The sequence below is a fragment of the Copadichromis virginalis genome, linkage group LG14, assembly GCF_057382275.1.
Source record: "Copadichromis virginalis isolate Kocher_CV1m ecotype Utaka linkage group LG14, C_Virginalis_male_GT1.1, whole genome shotgun sequence".
Classification (NCBI taxonomy): Eukaryota; Metazoa; Chordata; class Actinopteri; order Cichliformes; family Cichlidae; genus Copadichromis; species Copadichromis virginalis.
The window spans coordinates 43150887-43169965 of NC_140631.1; the positions used below are offsets into that span (position 1 = coordinate 43150887).

The window sequence follows — 19079 nt, forward strand, 5'->3', positions numbered from 1 at the left end:
ATGCAGTACTGCAGTACATCAGCCTCTGGCACGAAGGAAAAACACGTGACCTATCATTAGCTCACCTGAAGACCCTCAGCGTTTTCCTCACATGTCTTTTCACAGTAAAAGCACTAATGACAGCACAGACACTTCCTGTGGTTTTACACAATAAAACCTCTTTGTTAAGAAGTAAGATAAGATGAGTCTTTATTGACCTGACGGCGGGGAAATGCGTGCGTTCCCACAGCTCAGGTACAGAGAGCAGAAGAATACAAAGCCCAAAAATACAAAATCAATAAGATAATACAATATATACCACGGTAACTGAGGTTCTATGTACACGCACAAACAGTGTGTGTGACGGAGAAAAACATGCAAGAAATTCATTTCAGCTATTCTTCTATCTAAGAAATCCATAAGGATAGATATGTACGTGCAAACACACGTACAAATACACATACATCCATACACACCAAATATACACATATATATACACATGCACACGTCCATACATATAAGGTGCATTATCCATGTGGCGGTGACTGTGGTTGTCCACGTGACTCATGACATCATGATCGAGGAGGCTAACTGCTGCTGACTGATCTGTGAGGGCGTTTCAGTCTGTGACTGAAGGAGCTGCTCAGCCCACTCACACACTCATGCAGAGGGTGGTGTGGGTTGTTCATGATGGATGTCAGCTTTACTAACATCCTCCTGTCGCCCACCACCTCCACAGACTCCAGAGGACATCCCAGCACAGAGCTAGATCTCCGCACCAGTTTGTCAACCCTGCTCCTGTCCGTGGATCTGCTCCCCCAGCAGGTCACTGCGCAGAGAGAGGCGGGCGCTAGCCCGTATTAGTCTTTTTTATGAGTTCGCCCTCCTTAAGAGCAGTGACCTTGGGGGCCTTTGTTCCCTTATTTCTATTTTTTTCGTGTTGCACTCCGGTTGCCTAGGCCGGGGTGTAACAGTGTCATAGAAGAAAACAGACTGGATGTAAAAGATGGCGATATCTCCCGCTTCTTGCTCCAGTCACTCACTTCCGTTCTCAGTGTTTTACCTGTTAGACCAGTGGTCAGGAACTCCAGGCCGCAGCCTGGTTTTAGAGTTTTCAGCTGATTTAAAAGGCTAAATTAAAAAGTTCTGCAGAGGCATGGTGATGAGCTCATGTGACTCAGGTGTGCTGAAACCTTCCCCGCCTCTGTTTCAGTCCTATTCCAGACGTTATCTGAATATTTCAGCATCACTTCCTGTCCACCTCCGTGATATGTCACAGAGCCGGTTTTAGGCTGAAAAAGGTCCCACGTGACCACAAACCGCGCTCAGCAGTAAGGTTGCTGTGAAAGAAAGATGAGTCTGCTGCGGGCGCGCGCATCACAGTCTCGTGCTTCGTCTTTAATGAGAACTCGAACCTCCTGGCTGTAAACCGAGCCCTTGTTGCCATGGACCCAGCCAGGTGTGCGCTGGCACCTGACGTTTCCCGCGGTCCCCCCTCCTCCCGGAGGTGGAGGCGGGGGCGTTGTGGTGGTGGCCTCCTCCCCCGGCTCCTCCTCCTCCATCATGCCGGGCAGACAGAAGCAGCTCCTCTTCTCCGTGTGCGGGCTCCTCGGCCTCTCCTGTGCGCTCACGGCCGCGGTGGCCACCGGCCTGCCACTCTGGCTCCGCGGGGCCGTGCTGTGCCGCACCGGGGCCGAGCTCGTCAACGCCACCGGGGCCGAGCTGGACAAGTTCGTGGGCGAGCTGAGCTACGGGCTGTTCCACGGACAGCGCGTGAAGCAGTGCGGGCTGGGGGGCCGCGCGGCGCGCTTCTCCTGTGAGTGATCGCCGATGATGCATGCGCACGAGCAGTAATTCACGCACGAGCTGCTGCGAGTCTGCTCACGGCTCTATCAACAACTCTGCATTAATAATAATCAGGTTAATCAATAACCCTGTTCATTGATCTGCAGTGACTGCTGTCATCACATTATTGTTGTGACAGAAAATATTTCAGCTGAAAAAAACTATAAAAATAAAAACACTGATTCAATTGGGACAGCAAACTGAAAAAGTTCAAGATGTCAAACAGATGAGATTTCATAGTAACCAGAACTCCATAAACTGAAGAGCCAGGACTGAGACCAGGACCCAGACCAGGATCAGCATCAGCATTTCTGCATTGGGGGTTTTGGAGCCGGAGCTCTGTTGTCACCGGGGTGGCAGAAAAATGATTTCTGAACCCTGATGCTGATTTGAGACAAACGCTGAGCTCGTCTCATTGGCTCGGACACACGGCCAGCAGCAGGCGTCCTTCATAAATAAGGTTAATTAAAGGTTAAATGAATACAGCTGCAGATGTGAAACCACTGTCAGATAATCTTTTCCAAACGGGCGAATAAACATTTGTCACGTGACTCTGAGCGCTGGGACAGGAAGCAGCTCCCTCTGAGGTCCTGGGCAGCGCAGCACTAATGAGGTTTCCGCCTGATTGCGTGGGATCTGCGAGCAGAGACAAAGCCGCTCTGTCCCTGCAGGACCTGCGTCTCTGCTTCAGTGCAGAGCTTTTTGTTTCACGTCAGCGTCTCTGTGGGACGTTTGTCAGCCTTCGTGGGTGTTCCAGCAGTGGGGGTGTTACTGTCACAGCTGAACTTAGTGGGGAGGTGGAGCACGCTCCAGGTTCCAGCAGCTCGTGTTCTCTGGTTTTAAATCTCTTATTAAATATCTGACAATGTTCACTTCTTGTGTCTGTTTTGCACACTTCCTGTCTCTGTGAGTTTACAGAAGATTTTCTGTCACGTTGGCGCTCTTGATTCTGTTTTTCATGTTTCTGTCTCTTCCTGTGTCGGTCTCGTCTGCTTTGTGTCAGCGTGTCTTCGCCCTGCTGTTTGACCCTCTAACAGGAAGTGCTGGCTGTGTGTCCCGAGGCTCGGTGACCTCTGTGGTCGCTGCAGACCGGACACGCCTCTCACTGCAGGTCTGTCTCTTGATGTCTTCCAGTCTTTCCTGACCTCCTGAGTGCCATCCCCACGGGCCTCCACGTCACCGTCATCTTCTTCTGTGGTGTTGTGACACTCTTCTCCTCCGTGGCCACCGGCTTCTTCTTCTTCAACGCCTTCGGCAGACCCTACGAGACGCTGCAAGGCCCCGTGGGACTTTACCTGTGGACCTTCATCACCTGTGAGAACCACACCCTCACAGCTTCACCTGCCAGTCCACGGGAAGCTTTTGTTTGTACTGTAACATGTGTCAAAGATAACCGTCCTCACGGTTGCCCCCAGCACAGCCAAATACGTCATCATTTGAAGAAGGGCTGATAAGATAAGAACAACTGTTCGCTAAAATACGACCAAAAGCACGACTGTTAGAGATGGGGGGGGGGCAGAGGAAGGACAGTGTCACTGAAATGCATGCTGGGACAGTTGGCGGGCTCCCTGTGAGCCTGTAACGAGATATAAAATATGGATGGTCTGAAATGAGTTCGGAGAGGATCACAGACAAACAGCCTGATAACAGAGCCCAGGGCAGGAGAGGGATAAAGCAGGCGGGGGGCGGCCTGGCCGAGCATTAAGACCCAACAATCCTCCGCTCATTTCCTCCTTCTCCGGGTTCATTTCACTTAATCGGCCCGTCCAATGTGTGCCTGCAACCGCAGACCCCAATTAGTGCCGGGCAGCGTCCCCACAAATACTCCAGTTTCACTCACAAAGGCCCGCAGAAGCCTAGCAGGCCGCCACGGCACCTGTCTGAGGCCACGCCCCTAACGATGCAAACTTGAACCTTAACACAGTTTATGCAGGTGTGTAGTAGAAACAGGTGTTACGAGGGCTCAATATTCACAGACACCACACAGCTTATGCATCAGGCTGAAGCATCTTAACGCAGCGGTCTGTGTGGACGAACTCACTGCTGCCCCCGCTGGACGGGGGAGGAACTGCAGTGTTGGAGCCTGTGCTCCTCACAGTTGGATGGTTGGTCCAAACCCTGGATGGGGAACCAGTGATGCACAGACTGGAGACGCCTGTCAGTCATGTGACCTGAGCTCAGCTGAGCCACGTTACCATAAGCTCCATCACGGGTTTTATTTTCACCGCCTGAGCTCCTCTGATGACATCATCACTCCTTCTGTTGTGGCGTCTGGTTCGCCTCCTCTGGCCTTCTCAGAGGTGGAGGTGGTGTCTAAGGGTGATGAGGTCAGAGGTAAGCCTGATGGTTCCTGTCTGTGTTTCCTGCAGGTGTCGGCAGCTGCCTCGTCATGGTCCTGTTTGTGTCGGAGGTAAAGCTCAGTCGTCTGTCCGAGCGGATCGCCAACTTCAATGAGGGGAATTTCATCTTCCAGACGTACACCGAGCGCTACGACCGATGCTTCTGGCTCTTCTTCCTCATCTTCCTCCTTCAGGGACTGAACGCCCTGCTGGTCCGACTGGCGGGAATCCAGTTTCCCTTTCAACAAAACAAAGAGGTGGAGCTGAGCGGCGGGGCGGCCGACCTCATGTACTGAGAGGAGAGGAGCACGGCTCAGCGGGAAAATGGCCTGAACGCCAGACTTCATCAGCCGCCACTTCCTGTCGCCGCAGCTCTGTCAGACGGCTTTCCTTCACAGTCTGTTCCACACTGAAGAAGCCGAACCCTCGCTCTTCACCAGCGTGAGGGCGTTTCCCTCAGTAACAGCGACGATCGTGACTCTGACGCTGAAACTACGAACAGTTCATAGATTTGAAATGTTACTCTGTGGTAGATGATGCCGTCGAGCTCCTCTGTGTCTTCGTTTCTTTGCAGATCTGTGATGTTTAGGTCCTCGCTGGCTCACTCGTCCTTTAGCTTCTTGTGTTTCACCGATCACGATGACCACGCATCCGGCGCCGAGCCCGTCCTGATCCGAGCTCTTTGGTTCTGAGGACAGGCGATGCCTCGGCTCTGCCGTGTTGCTGTGTGGGAAAGCAAACGTGATCGCTGAACGCAGAGGAAGGTTTTGGACAGTGAATCATTGACAAAGTGTGTTTCTGTGCAAACCATCACGAGCTAAATGTGCCTGTTAGGAAAATAAAACTGTATCTGAGCGTCTGCTTCTGGGTTTGACTGATTGTTTGGTGGCTTCACGTCTGGATTTCTTCTGTTCCTGCAGCTCTCTGTGACTGATCTCTGACCAGCTGCTGGTCCGTTGCTCCTCTGAGATCTTTCTGAGGGCTTTACATGACGAGGACAGAGGTCACCAGCAGAGAGCAGAGCCTGGAGGTCGGAGGTTACGCTCCCTGTGGAGGTCCTCGCCTTTGACGGGTTTGATGAGGAGACAAACGTAGGACTTCATTTTTTTACAATATAAAAGACCAGAGTTTATTTTTTTTCTGTGACATGACCTGTAACTGTGGCTGATCAGATGTTTACTGGTCCAAATACAGAAAGCCATCAGTTGCCATGGTGATGTTCTCATTTTTGCACATCATCATGAAAGCAGAAATATCCCGAAACCCTCGGCAGCGTTCACACAGCGTGCTGAATCCTGAGCAGCTTCAGCCGCACGTGGCAGAAAACCCGCGACAGCGGTGAGCGAGGTGCTTCAGGAAGCCTGTGATCGGGTCGGCATTAGCGTTGAGAGCCTTTGGACTGAAACCTCATGGCGTGTGTTGGCTTTAACGGGGCCATGAAGCTGGCGGTGCTGCAGGGCGCTGTGATGAGGCCCGCCCCCTGCAGTGACACCGAGCCCGCCCTCCGTGTTTGGACGTGCTGACAGAGCAGACTGGACTGTCTGTTGTCCTCTTGTTTCCACTGTGTGTTTAATGGTGGCATCCTCTTTAGCAGCCGGCCAATTAAAGGCCAGGATTTCATCGCACACATGATGATGGCAGACGGCAGCTCAGCTGGAGAAAACTGGATCTGCTGTTTTTAGAAGGACTTTAAACTTTAACCATGTTCAGCCTGAAGTCCAGGCAGGACACGGGGTGTGATTACTGCTGGCCGAAGAGCTGCAGCTTAATGAGCACGTGCGACTGCGAAACCCGTGAGCGCGCCTCTGGTGGCCTGAACGCTGCAGACGCGTCAGGGAGTCAAACACGGAGACGTCATCAGCTGGAAAGCCTGAAACACCCCAGGGAGTGAGAGCAACACCGATGAGCTCTGTGCCGTTTGTGAATGAACAGGGAGTGATGCGCGCAATGCCCGAGGGGATACTGTCACAGTTAATTGGCTGACCCTGGGGATGGCAGTCAGACGTGGGAGGTAAAAAGAGCCCGCTCAGACAGTCCGGCCTCGGACACACAGCTTCCCGTCACTCAGACCACTGCAGGTAACACGCTTCCTCACAGCGGGATCGCCGAGCTCCGATTCACAGGTAATACTCCCGATTTTCCTCTGACAGCAGAGCTCCGAAGATTCAGGATCACGCTGATATATGTACAATGACATGTAGGTGCACTTTGGTGTGTGCTGGAGCAGGTCAAGGTGACGATGATGGTCTTGTTGCTGAAGTTAGACGGTGCTGCTGGTAGCAGATGTTACTCTCATGAGAAGAAGCAAGAGGCTTCCTGTGACTGACGGTGCAGCTGCCGTTACTGTCGGAGGGTCACTGAGGGTCCTGCAGATCAGGACGTGGTGACGTGTAAATAAAACAAATAGAAATCTGTGAAAACCCTTGGGCCGTAATTCAAACACACGTCCCGTAAAAAACAATCGTCTCGTATTCAGAGAAAATATTACGCGTTTCGTGTTGAGCTGAAAAGGAGCAGTTTTTCCCGAACTTCAGCTACAAAGGAAAAGACACGAAGCTGGATTTATGGATAAAAAGTGTTTGTTTTGTTTCAAAATAGCTGAGAACTATTCGCTGACAGCTGCCAACATCTGCGAACAAATATCATTCTGTAAAGTTTATATAGTGTGTAACTGTTCGTGTAGAGTGTTATTAAATTTATTGCTAATGCATCATATGGCACACTGACTGCTGAGGGAATTTTAGATGCACTCGTCATCAGAAAGGTTGCTGACCCCTGGTGTAAAGTAATAAACAGAGTCCATTTCTCAAAATCCCGTTTGTCTAAAATTTTCCTTCAATTATAGATCAATGTGACCTCCCCCTGCAATCCATATGTTTTCTTCTGTTGAAGAAGAAGTTTCTATGTTTGAACACATTTTGGGTTTTCAGAGGTTTTTGGATCCGATCCGAGAAGACCCTCTGACTGCCATATTTGGAGTTCCAAAGACCCTCTTAATATAACTCCCCAGCAAACTGAGATCGTGGCTTTTTGTTCCCTTCTTGCTAGACGCTGTATTTTACGCCTCCATCTGCATTGCAATGGCTTAATACTGTCCGGACATTCTTGAGGGTGGAGACGATCTCACTCACAGTGAAAGGTAGTCCTGCTAAATTTATCCACAAGTGGACACTTTGTGGAATATCTCAGATCTTTTCCTTAGAACAATGTGATTTACCCACCTGCAACTAGATTGAAAAGAATTTGAAATTTACTCTTTTTTTAAGGTAGGCACAGGATTTAAGCCCCGCCCCATCTATTCTTTTATTTGTATTTATTTATTGTTTAATTTTATTTATTTTTACTTTATTTTATTTATTTATTTAATATTTTTTCTAATTTACTAACTTTTTTCTTCATTTTTTTCTCTCAATTTTCTGTTCTTGATGTTTAAAATTGTAAAATTTCTTAAAATTATTTTAATTTGTCTTTGTTTAACAAGAAAAAGTTAAAATGATTTGGAAATAAATATTTGAGAAAATATGTCATGTAAGATACATGTAACTCCGAAATGACAACACAGGCACGGCTTCTTCAGGACGGGCGCTTCGCTGCATTTATTGAACGCCGTGAAAACTACAAACATAAAACACAAAGGCTTTAAGCGCTTCAGTCTATCAAAAGTAACACTTGTGCTTTAACAACAAAAATTACCTCGTGGCCGCCTGCCACTTCGGAGGTCCTAGAAGAATAGCTTTACAGTCTTGTGCATTCTAAATTAAAACATAAAATAATTAGAACACCACACATTACAAATTTTCACAATATTACAATACAGTTATGGCAAATGACAAATACCTTGTACCGCTGGTAGACTAACCAGGCCTTTGCAGATAGCTCGCTGGACTCCTTAGCGTGATTATTAAACGTGGGCTCACAGCCTATACTATCACGCCCAAACCTCGCGATAATAGCGGTGTAACAAAAACTTGCTCTTTGTGACAAGATAAACACACCCTTACAATGTTGCACAGAAACGTACAAGCAAGAACATTTTAACTGCTGGAACCATCTATTAAACTTCTTTATACATAAGCCATTTCTGTGACACTTACAATACATACAATACAATGTATATAAGTTTGTATTGTTTGTTTCACAAGCAGCACAGAGGAACATCTGGTCTCAGTCCAGACATGGAGAGTTCAGAACGAGCAGATATTTCAGTGTCGAGCAGATATGTCTGCTTTAGACTTTAAATACTTCCTGCTTAGTTTCTGTGAAAACAGTGAAGCGTGTAGATGGATTTGTCAGGAGAGGAACTGAAGCTGTGGTGTTTCCTGTAAACTGATGAACTGATGTGTGTTCAGATGGAGGCAGAGATTCAGCAGATCCTGGTCCAGGTGTCGGAGCTGCAGCACCAAAGGAAAGTTCACTTCCTGCTTCAAAAAATCCGATCTGCTCCCCAAATCTGAAGGCCTACACACACCGCCAAAGAAACACCACAAAATCCTGAATTTTCTGGTTCTGAACTGGCCGTGCAACTCGTACACACTGAGTACGGCATTTTTCTGTCCTCTAAGCGTCAGCAGCATCAGTGAGGACTTCCTGGTCTGGTCCAGGAGCTGAAGCTTTGCTCCGCATATCAGCACGTGGCACAGCCTGGAGCTGAATCTGGTCAAACACAATTATTTTACTGTGTCAGTATCAGTGTGTGTAGAGCTGTGAGAGACACATCGACATGTGACAATCAGAAACATGGAGCCTCTTTGTTGCTGCTGCATGAACAGATGAGTCCCAAAAACACTTAGAACACATAAAATATTTGTAGGATTTTATGTGTCAGGTGTGTGAAGGCTTTCAGAGAGACAACTGCACAGATATTTTCAGACTGAAGGATTTATCCTGTTGTGTTCTTCCTGCAGGCTGCAGTCACAGTCTGTGGTTGTAAGTATCAACATTCATTTACACTCAGTTTTATTCATATGGCACCAAATCACAACAGCAGCCTACGTCTATTGCAGCATAACTAAGGGAGGATTCAGGGTCACCTGGTCCAGCCCTAACTATATGCTTTAGCAAAAAGGAAAGTTTGAAGCCTAATCTTGAAAGTAGAGATAGTGTCTGTCTCCTGAATCCAAACTGGAAGCTGGTTCCACAGAAGAGGGGCCTGAAAACTGAAGGCTCTGCCTCCCATTCTACTTTTAAATACTCTAGGAACAACAAGTAGGCCTGCAGAGCGAGAGCGAAGTGCTCTAATAGGGTGATATGGTACTACAAGGTCATTAAGATAAGATGGGGCCTGATTATTTAAGACCTTGTATGTGAGGAGCAGGATTTTGAATTCTGGATTTAACAGGAAGCCAAAACAGGAGAAATCTGCTCTCTCTTTCTAGTCCCTGTCAGGACTCTTGCTGCAGCATTTTGGATCAGCTGAAGGCTTTAAGGGAGTTTTTAGGACATCCTGATAATAATGAATTACAGTCGTCCAGCCTGGAAGTAATAAATGCATGAACTAGTTTTTCAGCGTCACTCTGAGACAGGATATTTCTAACTTTAGAGATGTTGCACAAATGGAAGAAAGCAGTCTTACATATTTGTTTAATATGTGCGTTGAAGGACATGTCCTGGTCAAAAATGACTCCAAGGTTCCTCACAGCGTTACTGGAGGCCAAGGTAATGCCATCCAGAGGAAGAATCTGCTTAGATACCATATTTCTAAGCTTTTCAGGGCCGAGTACAATAACCTCAGTTTGATCTGAATTAAGAAGCAGAAAGTTAGCGGCCATCCAGGTCTTTATGTCTTTAAGACATTCCTGCAGTTTAACTCATTGGTGTGTGTTATCTGGCTTCATGGACAGATAGAGCTGGGTGTCATCTGCATAGCAGTGTAAATGTATGCTATGTCTTCTAATGATGCTGCCTAAGGGAAGCATGTATAATGTAAACAGAATTGGTCCTAGCACTGAACCCTGTGGAACTCCATAATTAACCTCAGTGTGTGAAGAGGACTCTCCATTTACATGCACAAACTGGAGTCTATTAGATAGATATGATACAAACCACTGCAGCGCAGTACCTGTAATACCTACAGCATGTTCTAATCGCTCTAATAGGATATTATGGTCGACAGTATCGAACGCAGCACTGAGGTCTAGCAGGACAAGCACAGAGATGAGTCCACTGTCAGAGGCCATAAGAAGATCATTTGTAACCTTCACTAAAGCTGTTTCTGTGCTGTGATGAGCTCTGAAACCTGACTGAAACTCTTCAAATAAGCCTCTGCAGATGATCTGTTAGCGGTTTGACAACTACTCTTTCAAGGATGTTTGATATGAAAGGAAGGTTGGAGATTGGCCTATAATTAGCTAAGACTGCTGGGTCTAGAGATGCTTTTTGAGTAAAGGTTTAACTACAGCCAGCTTGAAGGCCTGTGGTACATAGCTGATTATTAGAGATAGGTTGATCATATTTAAGATCGAAGCATTAATTAATGGCAGGACTTAGACACCTTCCATACATGAGTCTGCGCATATCCAAAAACATGACAGGAAAATAAGACGGCTGTCACGGTGAGCATACATATCCATGCACAGCATGCTGAGGTGTGCAGAGTTTTCAGCTAACAGCTCTTCAGCTGATGGTTCAAAAGTCTGGGTTCGACTCAGACTGCCACTGTTTCCAAAAGAAAGCATATTTCTGTTTCTGTAACTAGAAATGAATTTGAAATGTTGACAGTAACTCAGAGACCCTCTCTCAGCATCCATCACGCCTGATAGAGCGATAGATAGATCAGCTCTGCCCTCTGTTGGTGGTGCCGCTGCACTGCACTCAGGTCAGTTTTCAGCTGACTGTGTAACACTCAGTCAGGCTGCAGCTTCAGACAGGATGAAGGAGCAGCTCGTCATCCTCGCCGTGGCTCCGCTGTAGTGTTAGTAAGGGCCGTCCCTCAGCTGTAGTCAGTGATGTCAGACCGCAGGCTGGACTACATCGAGCTGCTCTGGCAGGAAGTGAGCAGGAATCCTCACGTGAGTCACCTCTAAGAAAATACTACTGCACTTACTACCACCACGTACTGTGTTTGATCAGTGTCACCCTCACGCTCCGCTCTGTTCATCAGCTGTCCAGGAGCTCATATTGATTTATTTTGGTGTGTGCACTGAGGGGAGACAAAGGTAAACGCCTTCCTGAGTAACGTGACTGCAGGTTTGCTGTAAATCTGATGTTTCCGTTGTTCAGCGTTGAAGCTGTGGGAAGTGTTTTTTTCATTGTGACTGAATGGTCGAAGGCAGCTGTTTGTCTCGCTTTCTCCTCAGAGGCTGCTGGATGTGGAGAAAGAGGAGGAGCAGGAGGAAGCCCCTCCACCCCGGAGGACCCTTCAAGCCCTCTGCTCTATCCCCCGGAGGCTGGCCATCTCTGCGGGGCTCGGGGGAACGCCGGTCACCCCCCAACTGATTGAGGTAAACACAAGGATTCAGAAACAGGTCACCTGACACCCAGCGGTGTCAGGTGACCTGTTTTCCTGTAAACACGATGAGCTCACCTGACCACAGATCAGCCGTGTTATGCGACTCCTCCACTTGGCTAAAGGGAGGCGGGGTTTATGAGGATACCAGGATGGAGGTGTGCAGGTGCTGAAACTCCAGCTCTATGATGTTATCTTTATGCAGTCAGACTTCTGCTTGAAACAAACAGTTTTAGTTCCTCCTCCTTTACACTAGTTTTATTATCATTGGCTGCCTGTAGCAAACAGAAGGTCTGAACAGAGCAGGGAGTGTTCAGAGCTGCTTTGACCTGTTGTTCCCCGTCAGGCTGCATTCAGGACAAACGACTGACCGATGACCTGTCTCTGTGTTGATGTCAGAGCCTGAGGAGGATTCTTCTGGGTGGAAACTTTCGTGTCTTCGACTACGAGTGGAGGAAAGCAGTCTTCCACTTCAGGGAACCAAACTCCGAGTTCGCATACGCTCTGAAGGCTGATGGGGTGAGAAACCAACTCTGCTTTTAAGATCAGGCTTCAAAGTTTCCTCTTTGCTAAAGCATGTAGTTAGAGCTGTTTGAGACGGAGAGACAGCTTCATCCATCAGGCTGTCAGGATGCTGAACTCTCTCACACACCAACTCCAGACCTGCATCCAGATGAAGTCTGAAGAAGTAAATCAGGAAAGAGAGAGAAAGGGAACGGAGGAATTAAAGTTAATATTTCCTTACAAATGTTATATGAATATCAGGAAAAGAAAAGCAGAAACTCGAACTAAACCTTTAGCTTTTTAACCTTTCTTAATTTTTTGATAAATTTTACATTATAATATTCTATATAATACAGGAGTGTTATTTATCCTCCAGTTCAGTGATGTACCTGATAAATAATGTTGAACGTTCTTACTTTCACTGTCACACAGCTGATTCAATTGTTAAGACCCTCTCAAATTTATTAAAAAAATGTATCACTCGTTCATAAAGAAGAAGGTAACTACGTGTGTCGTTTCCACAACACTGCTTTCCTCCCAAGGTGCCCAGAGCCGCTGAAAGGAACGCACGGACACTTGGGCCTAAAAGTTTACCAAGCTCCACACAACGTTTTCCTTCGCGTGGTTGAACGTAGCGCAGCTGTAGGCTTCGTTTTTATTGGCTGCGTGAAGGTACGTCACAGCGCGCGGCGGTCAAAATTCACCCGCTGATTGTGTGAGCACTCCTGGCTCAGCGCAGCGTTAAAACGTTGTTGTGCAGCACGAGCAATAGAAATGAACGGGCTTCAGAGCGCGGTGCGTGCCGCGTCCCGTGTGAAAGGGCAGGTAGACTACAGAATGCGCTCACCGTGTTGCTTTTGAACAAACGTCCTCTAACCAACCTCTTTGCTGCAGAAGCTTCAGCACCACTTAATAGCAGACTGAGTGGGTGTTTACATTTGACCCTGTAGATCAGAGAAAATACAGAATAAATGTTAACTTGGTTTTTATAGTGTAAACAAAAAGAGTTCAAAGCAAACATTAAAAGCCCAGAATTTCCCGGACACGACTAAGAGCGTCATCTCACTCCTGATAGGCTGGCAGTTTTAACCCATCAGCATCAAGCCCCGCCCAGAATATTACATCTTTTAAGGTCAGGTGTGTGTTTCAGGGTGGGGCTCGGGCCATTCAGATGGTCGTCCAGGCTCGCATCATTAAGCACCTGCTGTTCACCCAACAAAGCACCTCAGACGGACAGACGCTGCACAGGTGAGGCCTCTCTGGCGTGGAAATGGTAAAGGTGAGATGTCACATGATGAAAAATGAACATGACAGAAAATGGGAACAGTGGGACGGTAACTGGTCTTTCTCTGTGCCCAGCGGTTCTCTGAAGTCGCGTCAGTTTAGCACCCAGCATCCTGCGTCACCTTTGACCTTTGGTGTCCTCGGCTCCCCACAACTCTAATGTGTTTCTATTATTTTGTCCACCCTCCAGTCTGACAGAGGTAGGACGGCGGGAGCAGGACAGAGCATTGGCGGCTGCCCTGAGCGACAGCCTCTGGTTGGCCGGCCAGGAGGCGAGCGCGACTGTCACCTTGGTAACCGAAGACTATTGCATCACATCTCACCTGGACAACAAACTGGACACCTTCACAGAGAGGGTACCGCCCTTCCTCACAGCGCTGCGACCGCTGCTCCGTCCCCAGCATCTCGTCACGTCTGTTCTTTCATGTCTTTCAGCTGCAGCTCTTCACGTTCAGCGAGAAGGACGCCATCACCAACTTCATCCTCGACCACATCCAGTGCGTGAGTACAGCATCCAATCAGGACGCCAGAATCAGGTCACTTTACCTTAGCGCTAACTCTTCAGCTTGTTGCATTAATGCGGATTCAGGTGAGAAAAACGAGCACTGATCTTTACGCACGTGACACGACTACACAAAAATACGGCCTGCGATCGGACGTGGAGCTCCGTCGGCCCGCTGTCGGAAAGGTTTCGGGTGGTTTGGAGCCCGCCGTGCGACGTGACCTGTTGTCTTGTTTTTTTGTTTTTTGTTTTTTTTATTGACAAAGCACAAAATACAGATATACAAATACAAAATAGCAAACACAATGTCAGGGGGTTCGTATAAAAAAGCAAAATAGACACAGTCTATTATAGAATCACATGATATTGAACAGGGAACATAGGTTTATGGTTTTGACAGCTTTTTGATTTTGAGAATGTTGTATGGTTTTAACATATTGTTTGGTTTCATTTAAAAAGCACCGAAAGGATGGTTTTGCGTTAGAAAATTTCGACTTATGTATATGAAATTTGGCCAATAATATCAATAAGTTAATCAAATAAAATTCGTTTGCCCTGTGCATGGGGTATGACCTGTTGTCTTGTAGTTTCAGGAGGAGGGCAGTCATGGCGTCATCCTTTTCCTCTACAGCCTCATCTGCTCCCGTACCATCGAGAGGTAACCACACAGCTCTGCGATGTTAGCGCCCCCGACAGGAAACAGTCTGTTACAGCCCGCTGGTTAACTGAGCCGTTGACCATGTGCGTCCTCTTCCTCACAGGCTGAGGCAGGACCTAGACTCTCCTACGTCATACCTGCTGCACCTCAGCCCGGGCAGCTCTGCCTGTCGGCAGGTAAGAGCTCACCTGACTCATGTTGCCAGACTTCATTTAGAAATCTTTATGTAAGGCGTTTGTACCTGTGCACTATCAGATACCAGGCCCGCACCTGTCACAGGTGTGTCGTTTTACATGCGTGCTCCGCCCACTCATGTCATTCACTCAGCAGCTTCCTCGTCGCTCTGTGTTCAGCTAAAAATGTCTCAATCAGAGAGCACCATGGGAAGTAAAAATCTGCTGGGGGGGCTAAACAGCTGACAGTGACATCATCAGACATGGATGCTCGTTTGTGTTTCCTGCTGATGTCGCCTCCGTCAGCCTCAGCTCTTGTGCTGACCGCTCAACGATCAGAGCGTCTCTGTTAGCCTGAGAGCGTCTGCGAGCGTGCGCACCTGTAGAGTGCAAAGTGGGAGGAGCCTCCAGGTCTCTGCTTGTGTATGCAGGCTCTGCTGAACCTACTACTGACCGGCAGAGCCAGCCCGCACCTCTTCAACGGGATGCGGCACTTCGGGCAGGACGGCCTGCCTCTGCAGCGCCCCCTGCAGGGCGTCCTGTCCCGCAGCGATGTAGGATATCTGCGCTGGAGTCGAGAGGAGATGGAGCGCGGTGCGCTGCCGCAGGTAGAGACCTGTAACCGAGCAACGCTGGCACACACACACTCACAGCTATGTGTTGATTACAGGTCTTTCGGTGACATGAGGAAGCAGCAGAGCACAGCTGATGTAATCAGGATACTCACAGTAACCTTTCAGGTGTGCCTCAGGTGTGTGTTACATCCGTCTATGCTGCTCTCATCAGTCTTCAGTCCTTCAGTTTCTCATTTTAAACAGCTGACGGCCGGCAGCTGTGAGCTGAGGCTGGGAAGCAGCTCGTGGTGCTGTGAGGTCGTTTCACTACAGCAGAAACCAGTAAAACTGTGTCCTTTACTGGTTTACCCATTATATTACAGCCTGATACACACCGTTTGGGCTCTGTGGATTCAATTCAATTTTATTTATATAGCGCCAAATCACAACAAAAGTCGCCTCAAGGCGCTTCATAGATACAGAGAAAAACCCAACAATCATATGACCCCTATGAGCAGCACTTTGGCGACAGTGGGAAGGAAAAACTCCCTTTTAACAGGAAGAAACCTCCAGCAGAACCAGGCTCAGGGAGGGGCGGGGCCATCTGCTGTGATTGGTTGGGGTGAGAGAAGGAAGACAGGATAAAGACATGCTGTGGAAGAGAGACAGAGGTTAATAACAGATATGATTCAATGCAGAGAGGTCTGTTAATACATAGTGAGTGAGAAAGGTGACTGGAAAGGAAAAACTCAATGCATCATGGGAATCCCCGGCAGCCTATGTCTATTGCAGCATAACTAAGGGAGGATTCAGGGTCACCTGGTCCAGCCCTAACTATATGCTTTAGCAAAAAGGAAAGTTTGAAGCCTAATCTTGAAAGTAGAGATAGTGTCTGTCTCCTGAATCCAAACTGGAAGCTGGTTCCACAGAAGAGGGGCCTGAAAACTGAAGGCTCTGCCTCCCATTCTACTTTTAAATACTCTAGGAACAACAAGTAGGCCTGCAGAGCGAGAGCGAAGTGCTCTAATAGGGTGGATCTAAGGAGCATGGAAAGAAAAGCGTCTGGATTTCTTTAAGCTTCTTGAAGACGTTTTATCCGAGAAGCTTCTTCAGTTCTGAGAGCAGATGGTGGCCCTATAGGGAGTGTCCCTAAGAGGGTCGTGGATCCCCTATTGATCCTCTGCCTCAGAGCTGGAGAAGCTTCTCAGATGAAACGCCTCCAAGTAGTCCAGATGCTTTTCTTTCCACGATAACCATGACTGAGGACCTGTGGATAATGTGTTATCACTCATCCACCTGGATCATTCTGTTAGGGGCGTGGCCTCGTTGATGCGGGTGTACCGTTAATTTGGGTGAGAGCGATACTAGGATTTCATCATTTTATGGATGCAGCTTGCTAAACACTCCCTGTTAGCTGATATCCAAGCACTCCACCCTCTCCACCTTCAAACAAAACCAAAAACTAATATTAGCCAACAGGTCCCATTAGGCACTGACCAACCACCTCCACCTACATCAGAGACTTTCTCCACGAGGCTCTTTAAGTTAAACAGCTGAGTTCTTACAGTCAGAAGAGCGCCCCCTGCCTGTCTCCCTCCGTCTGCAGGTGGGCAGCATGCTGAAGACTCCCAGGTTCCCGGTGTGGGTTTGCAGCATCAACAGCAGCTGCTCGGTCCTGTTCAGCGCCACACGCTCGCTGCTGTCAGACTGGAGGGCGGAGCATCTGTTCCAGCTGTACTACTACTGTGGGCAGAGCTCGCAGACAGCGACGGCCAGGCTGACAGTCGGTGAGCGTTGCGGTCGCACGTCTGCAGGTCTGACCGGGATCCCTCTCGTGCTTCATCCACCATCTGTTTCCTGTTTCCTGTACAGATACTCACTCCCACCACTGGGAGGCGTCGTCCAGAGATGGAGGAGATCCAGAGAAACGGTTTCCCTCACTGGAGATGACCATCAGGACCAAGTGGGACGGAGCTGTGATCGCCTGGAACGGCACCTCCCCCTTCTACTGAACATCACCACAAACACTGGTCTGCGGTCGTCACAGCACTCCCGACTGTTTTTACCATTATAGGAAACCAGATGTTAAAAGTCCCGTTACGAACCTCACGTCTTCAGTAACCACTGATGATTCGGACCAGAGGTGTTGGCGAGGTCACCGTGGTCACTGACGAATCAGCGAACACAACCGAGCACAAACAGAGCGTCTGGAGGTAAAATGAATCCAGACTCCAGCCTGTTTGCATCCCACGTTATTCCCTGCTGTCCTCTGGACTCGTCTCTGTCATCAGACCCTGACGACTTCCTGTTCTTGTCTCCGTGTTTCTGGGTGAAGCTGAAGGCGGCTCTGTAGTAGCGTCACGTCTGCCCAACGTTTAACCTTTGAACCAAACTGGTGTTTGTCTTTGATGATGTTTCAGTCTCGTGTCCTCATCTTAAATTGTTTGATCTTCGTTTAGCTGAAAGTCTTCTGTTCCTTTGAAATGTAACAGAAATAAATCTGACTCATGTTTAAACATCCATGGAAACTTGTGTTTGTTTGGTGTGATCTCCGGGCTTGGAGGTTTCTGTTCCCTGTCACACTGCTTCAGTGAGGTCCGGCTCTGAGGAGGCCCACGGCTTCCTGAAAGCCGTCCGAGGCTTCAGTGAACATGATCAGCTTCCTCTGATTTTACCTTTGGCATGACAGGCTGCTGCTGACAAAGAGCCTAAAGACAGTTTAAAACGGCTTCTTTGCTGGAGAGCTGTTGCTCAAGGGCACTTTAAAAACTACAAGAACATCTGACTCAAGACTTTTGCACATTACTGTTGTATTTATACAGCACGCATCAACACACTGGGGCCAACACAAAGGATAGAAGGGCCTTCAGCACCTTGGCCACAGGTCTGTGGTCACATGTCTGAAGATGAAACAGCGTTACAGTAAACCGAGCAGCTGGATACGGGAGCATGGAGCAATGTCGGAGTTATCCAAGGTTACAACATTCTCAGGCAAAAGTTCTGGTGACTAAAGTGAGCTCGAGGTTCCTGAGTCTGTGTTTCAGAGCCGACTTTCCGACCTCTCAACTCTGTTCAGGTCTAAAAGCTTCAGCCAGCAGTGATCAGAGCTGCCTGTGTGTAGGACGGACCGACACCCGAGAAGCTCGAACGCGGCTGATTGAAACACGAAAACTTCAACCCTGGAGTTCTCTAGCACATCAAGACTATCTCTCCACACCGTTACATATTCCATATGTACGGGGTACGATCTCCCTTGGTCGTGGCGCGTGGATACTTCTTTAAGACACTCCAGCGTGCCAGGCCACGCCCCACAGCTCACGTGCGTGGTTCACATGACCAGCGGGGCTCCTGTCATTGCTCGAGTGGGGCGGCTCCTCGCCTCTGCAGCTTGAGCCACTGCTATTACTGCTGCTCATGCAACTGCATGCTGTTTCCCCCTGGCGTCTTGCCCGAACTTTGCTGGTTTATGCGCCAGCCGCACCACGCTGTGTCTGATACGTCAGCCAGCGAGCGTGTGTGTTCCAGCCTGCGGCGCCAGCTGTGCACGAGTGTATCGTCCTCAAGTTGACTCTTGAGGCTCCTCTGTCAGTCGGCCCTCGCTGTGGCGAGTGAGAGCTCTCCAGCCTGTAGCGCCATCTCTCTATCTGGCGTATTTCCCACATGTCATAGGTTTATGCGACCAGCTAGAGATCGCACGGTTACTGTGTAACCTGGGTCCTCTTAGGCTACGTTCACACTGCAGGCGAAAGCGCATCGAATTTCTATGCGACCCATATCCGATCATGGTGTGACAGTGT

The 19079-nt window shown here is 48.5% G+C and overlaps 2 protein-coding genes across 9 annotated transcripts; both read left to right on the top strand.

Moving 5' to 3' along the window:
• Nucleotides 1-1126: 1126 nt before the first annotated feature.
• clrn1 (clarin 1) lies at nt 1127-8841 on the top strand. Of its 2 annotated transcripts, XR_014914950.1 has the most exons (4): nt 1127-1795; nt 2959-3138; nt 4194-7302; nt 8513-8841. XR_014914950.1 is itself a non-coding variant. In XM_085431123.1 (3 exons), exons 1-3 carry the CDS (start codon nt 1543-1545, stop codon nt 4457-4459), a joined length of 699 nt encoding a protein of 232 aa, XP_085287249.1. In that variant the 5' UTR covers nt 1127-1542; the 3' UTR covers nt 4460-7500. The 2 variants fall into 2 exon arrangements, 1 of the variants encoding a protein (XP_085287249.1); XM_085431123.1 differs by lacking the exon at nt 8513-8841 and having other exon boundaries at nt 4194-7500.
• A 1497-nt stretch (nt 8842-10338) lies between these two features.
• On the top strand, nt 10339-17793 carry mindy4b (MINDY family member 4B). 7 transcript variants are annotated; one of them, XM_085431101.1, is made up of 11 exons: nt 10339-11170; nt 11459-11602; nt 12007-12126; nt 13262-13359; nt 13586-13751; nt 13831-13896; nt 14529-14555; nt 14659-14731; nt 15160-15336; nt 16889-17069; nt 17155-17793. In XM_085431101.1, the coding sequence occupies exons 1-11, from the start codon at nt 11108-11110 to the stop codon at nt 17354-17356; spliced, it is 1317 nt and encodes a 438-aa protein (XP_085287227.1). In that variant the 5' UTR covers nt 10339-11107; the 3' UTR covers nt 17357-17793. The 7 variants fall into 7 exon arrangements, with proteins under 7 accessions (XP_085287227.1, XP_085287228.1, XP_085287226.1 ...); XM_085431102.1 differs by having other exon boundaries at nt 14485-14555; nt 17155-17360; XM_085431100.1 differs by having other exon boundaries at nt 13586-13896; nt 14485-14555.
• The last annotated feature ends 1286 nt before the right edge of the window (nt 17794-19079 follow it).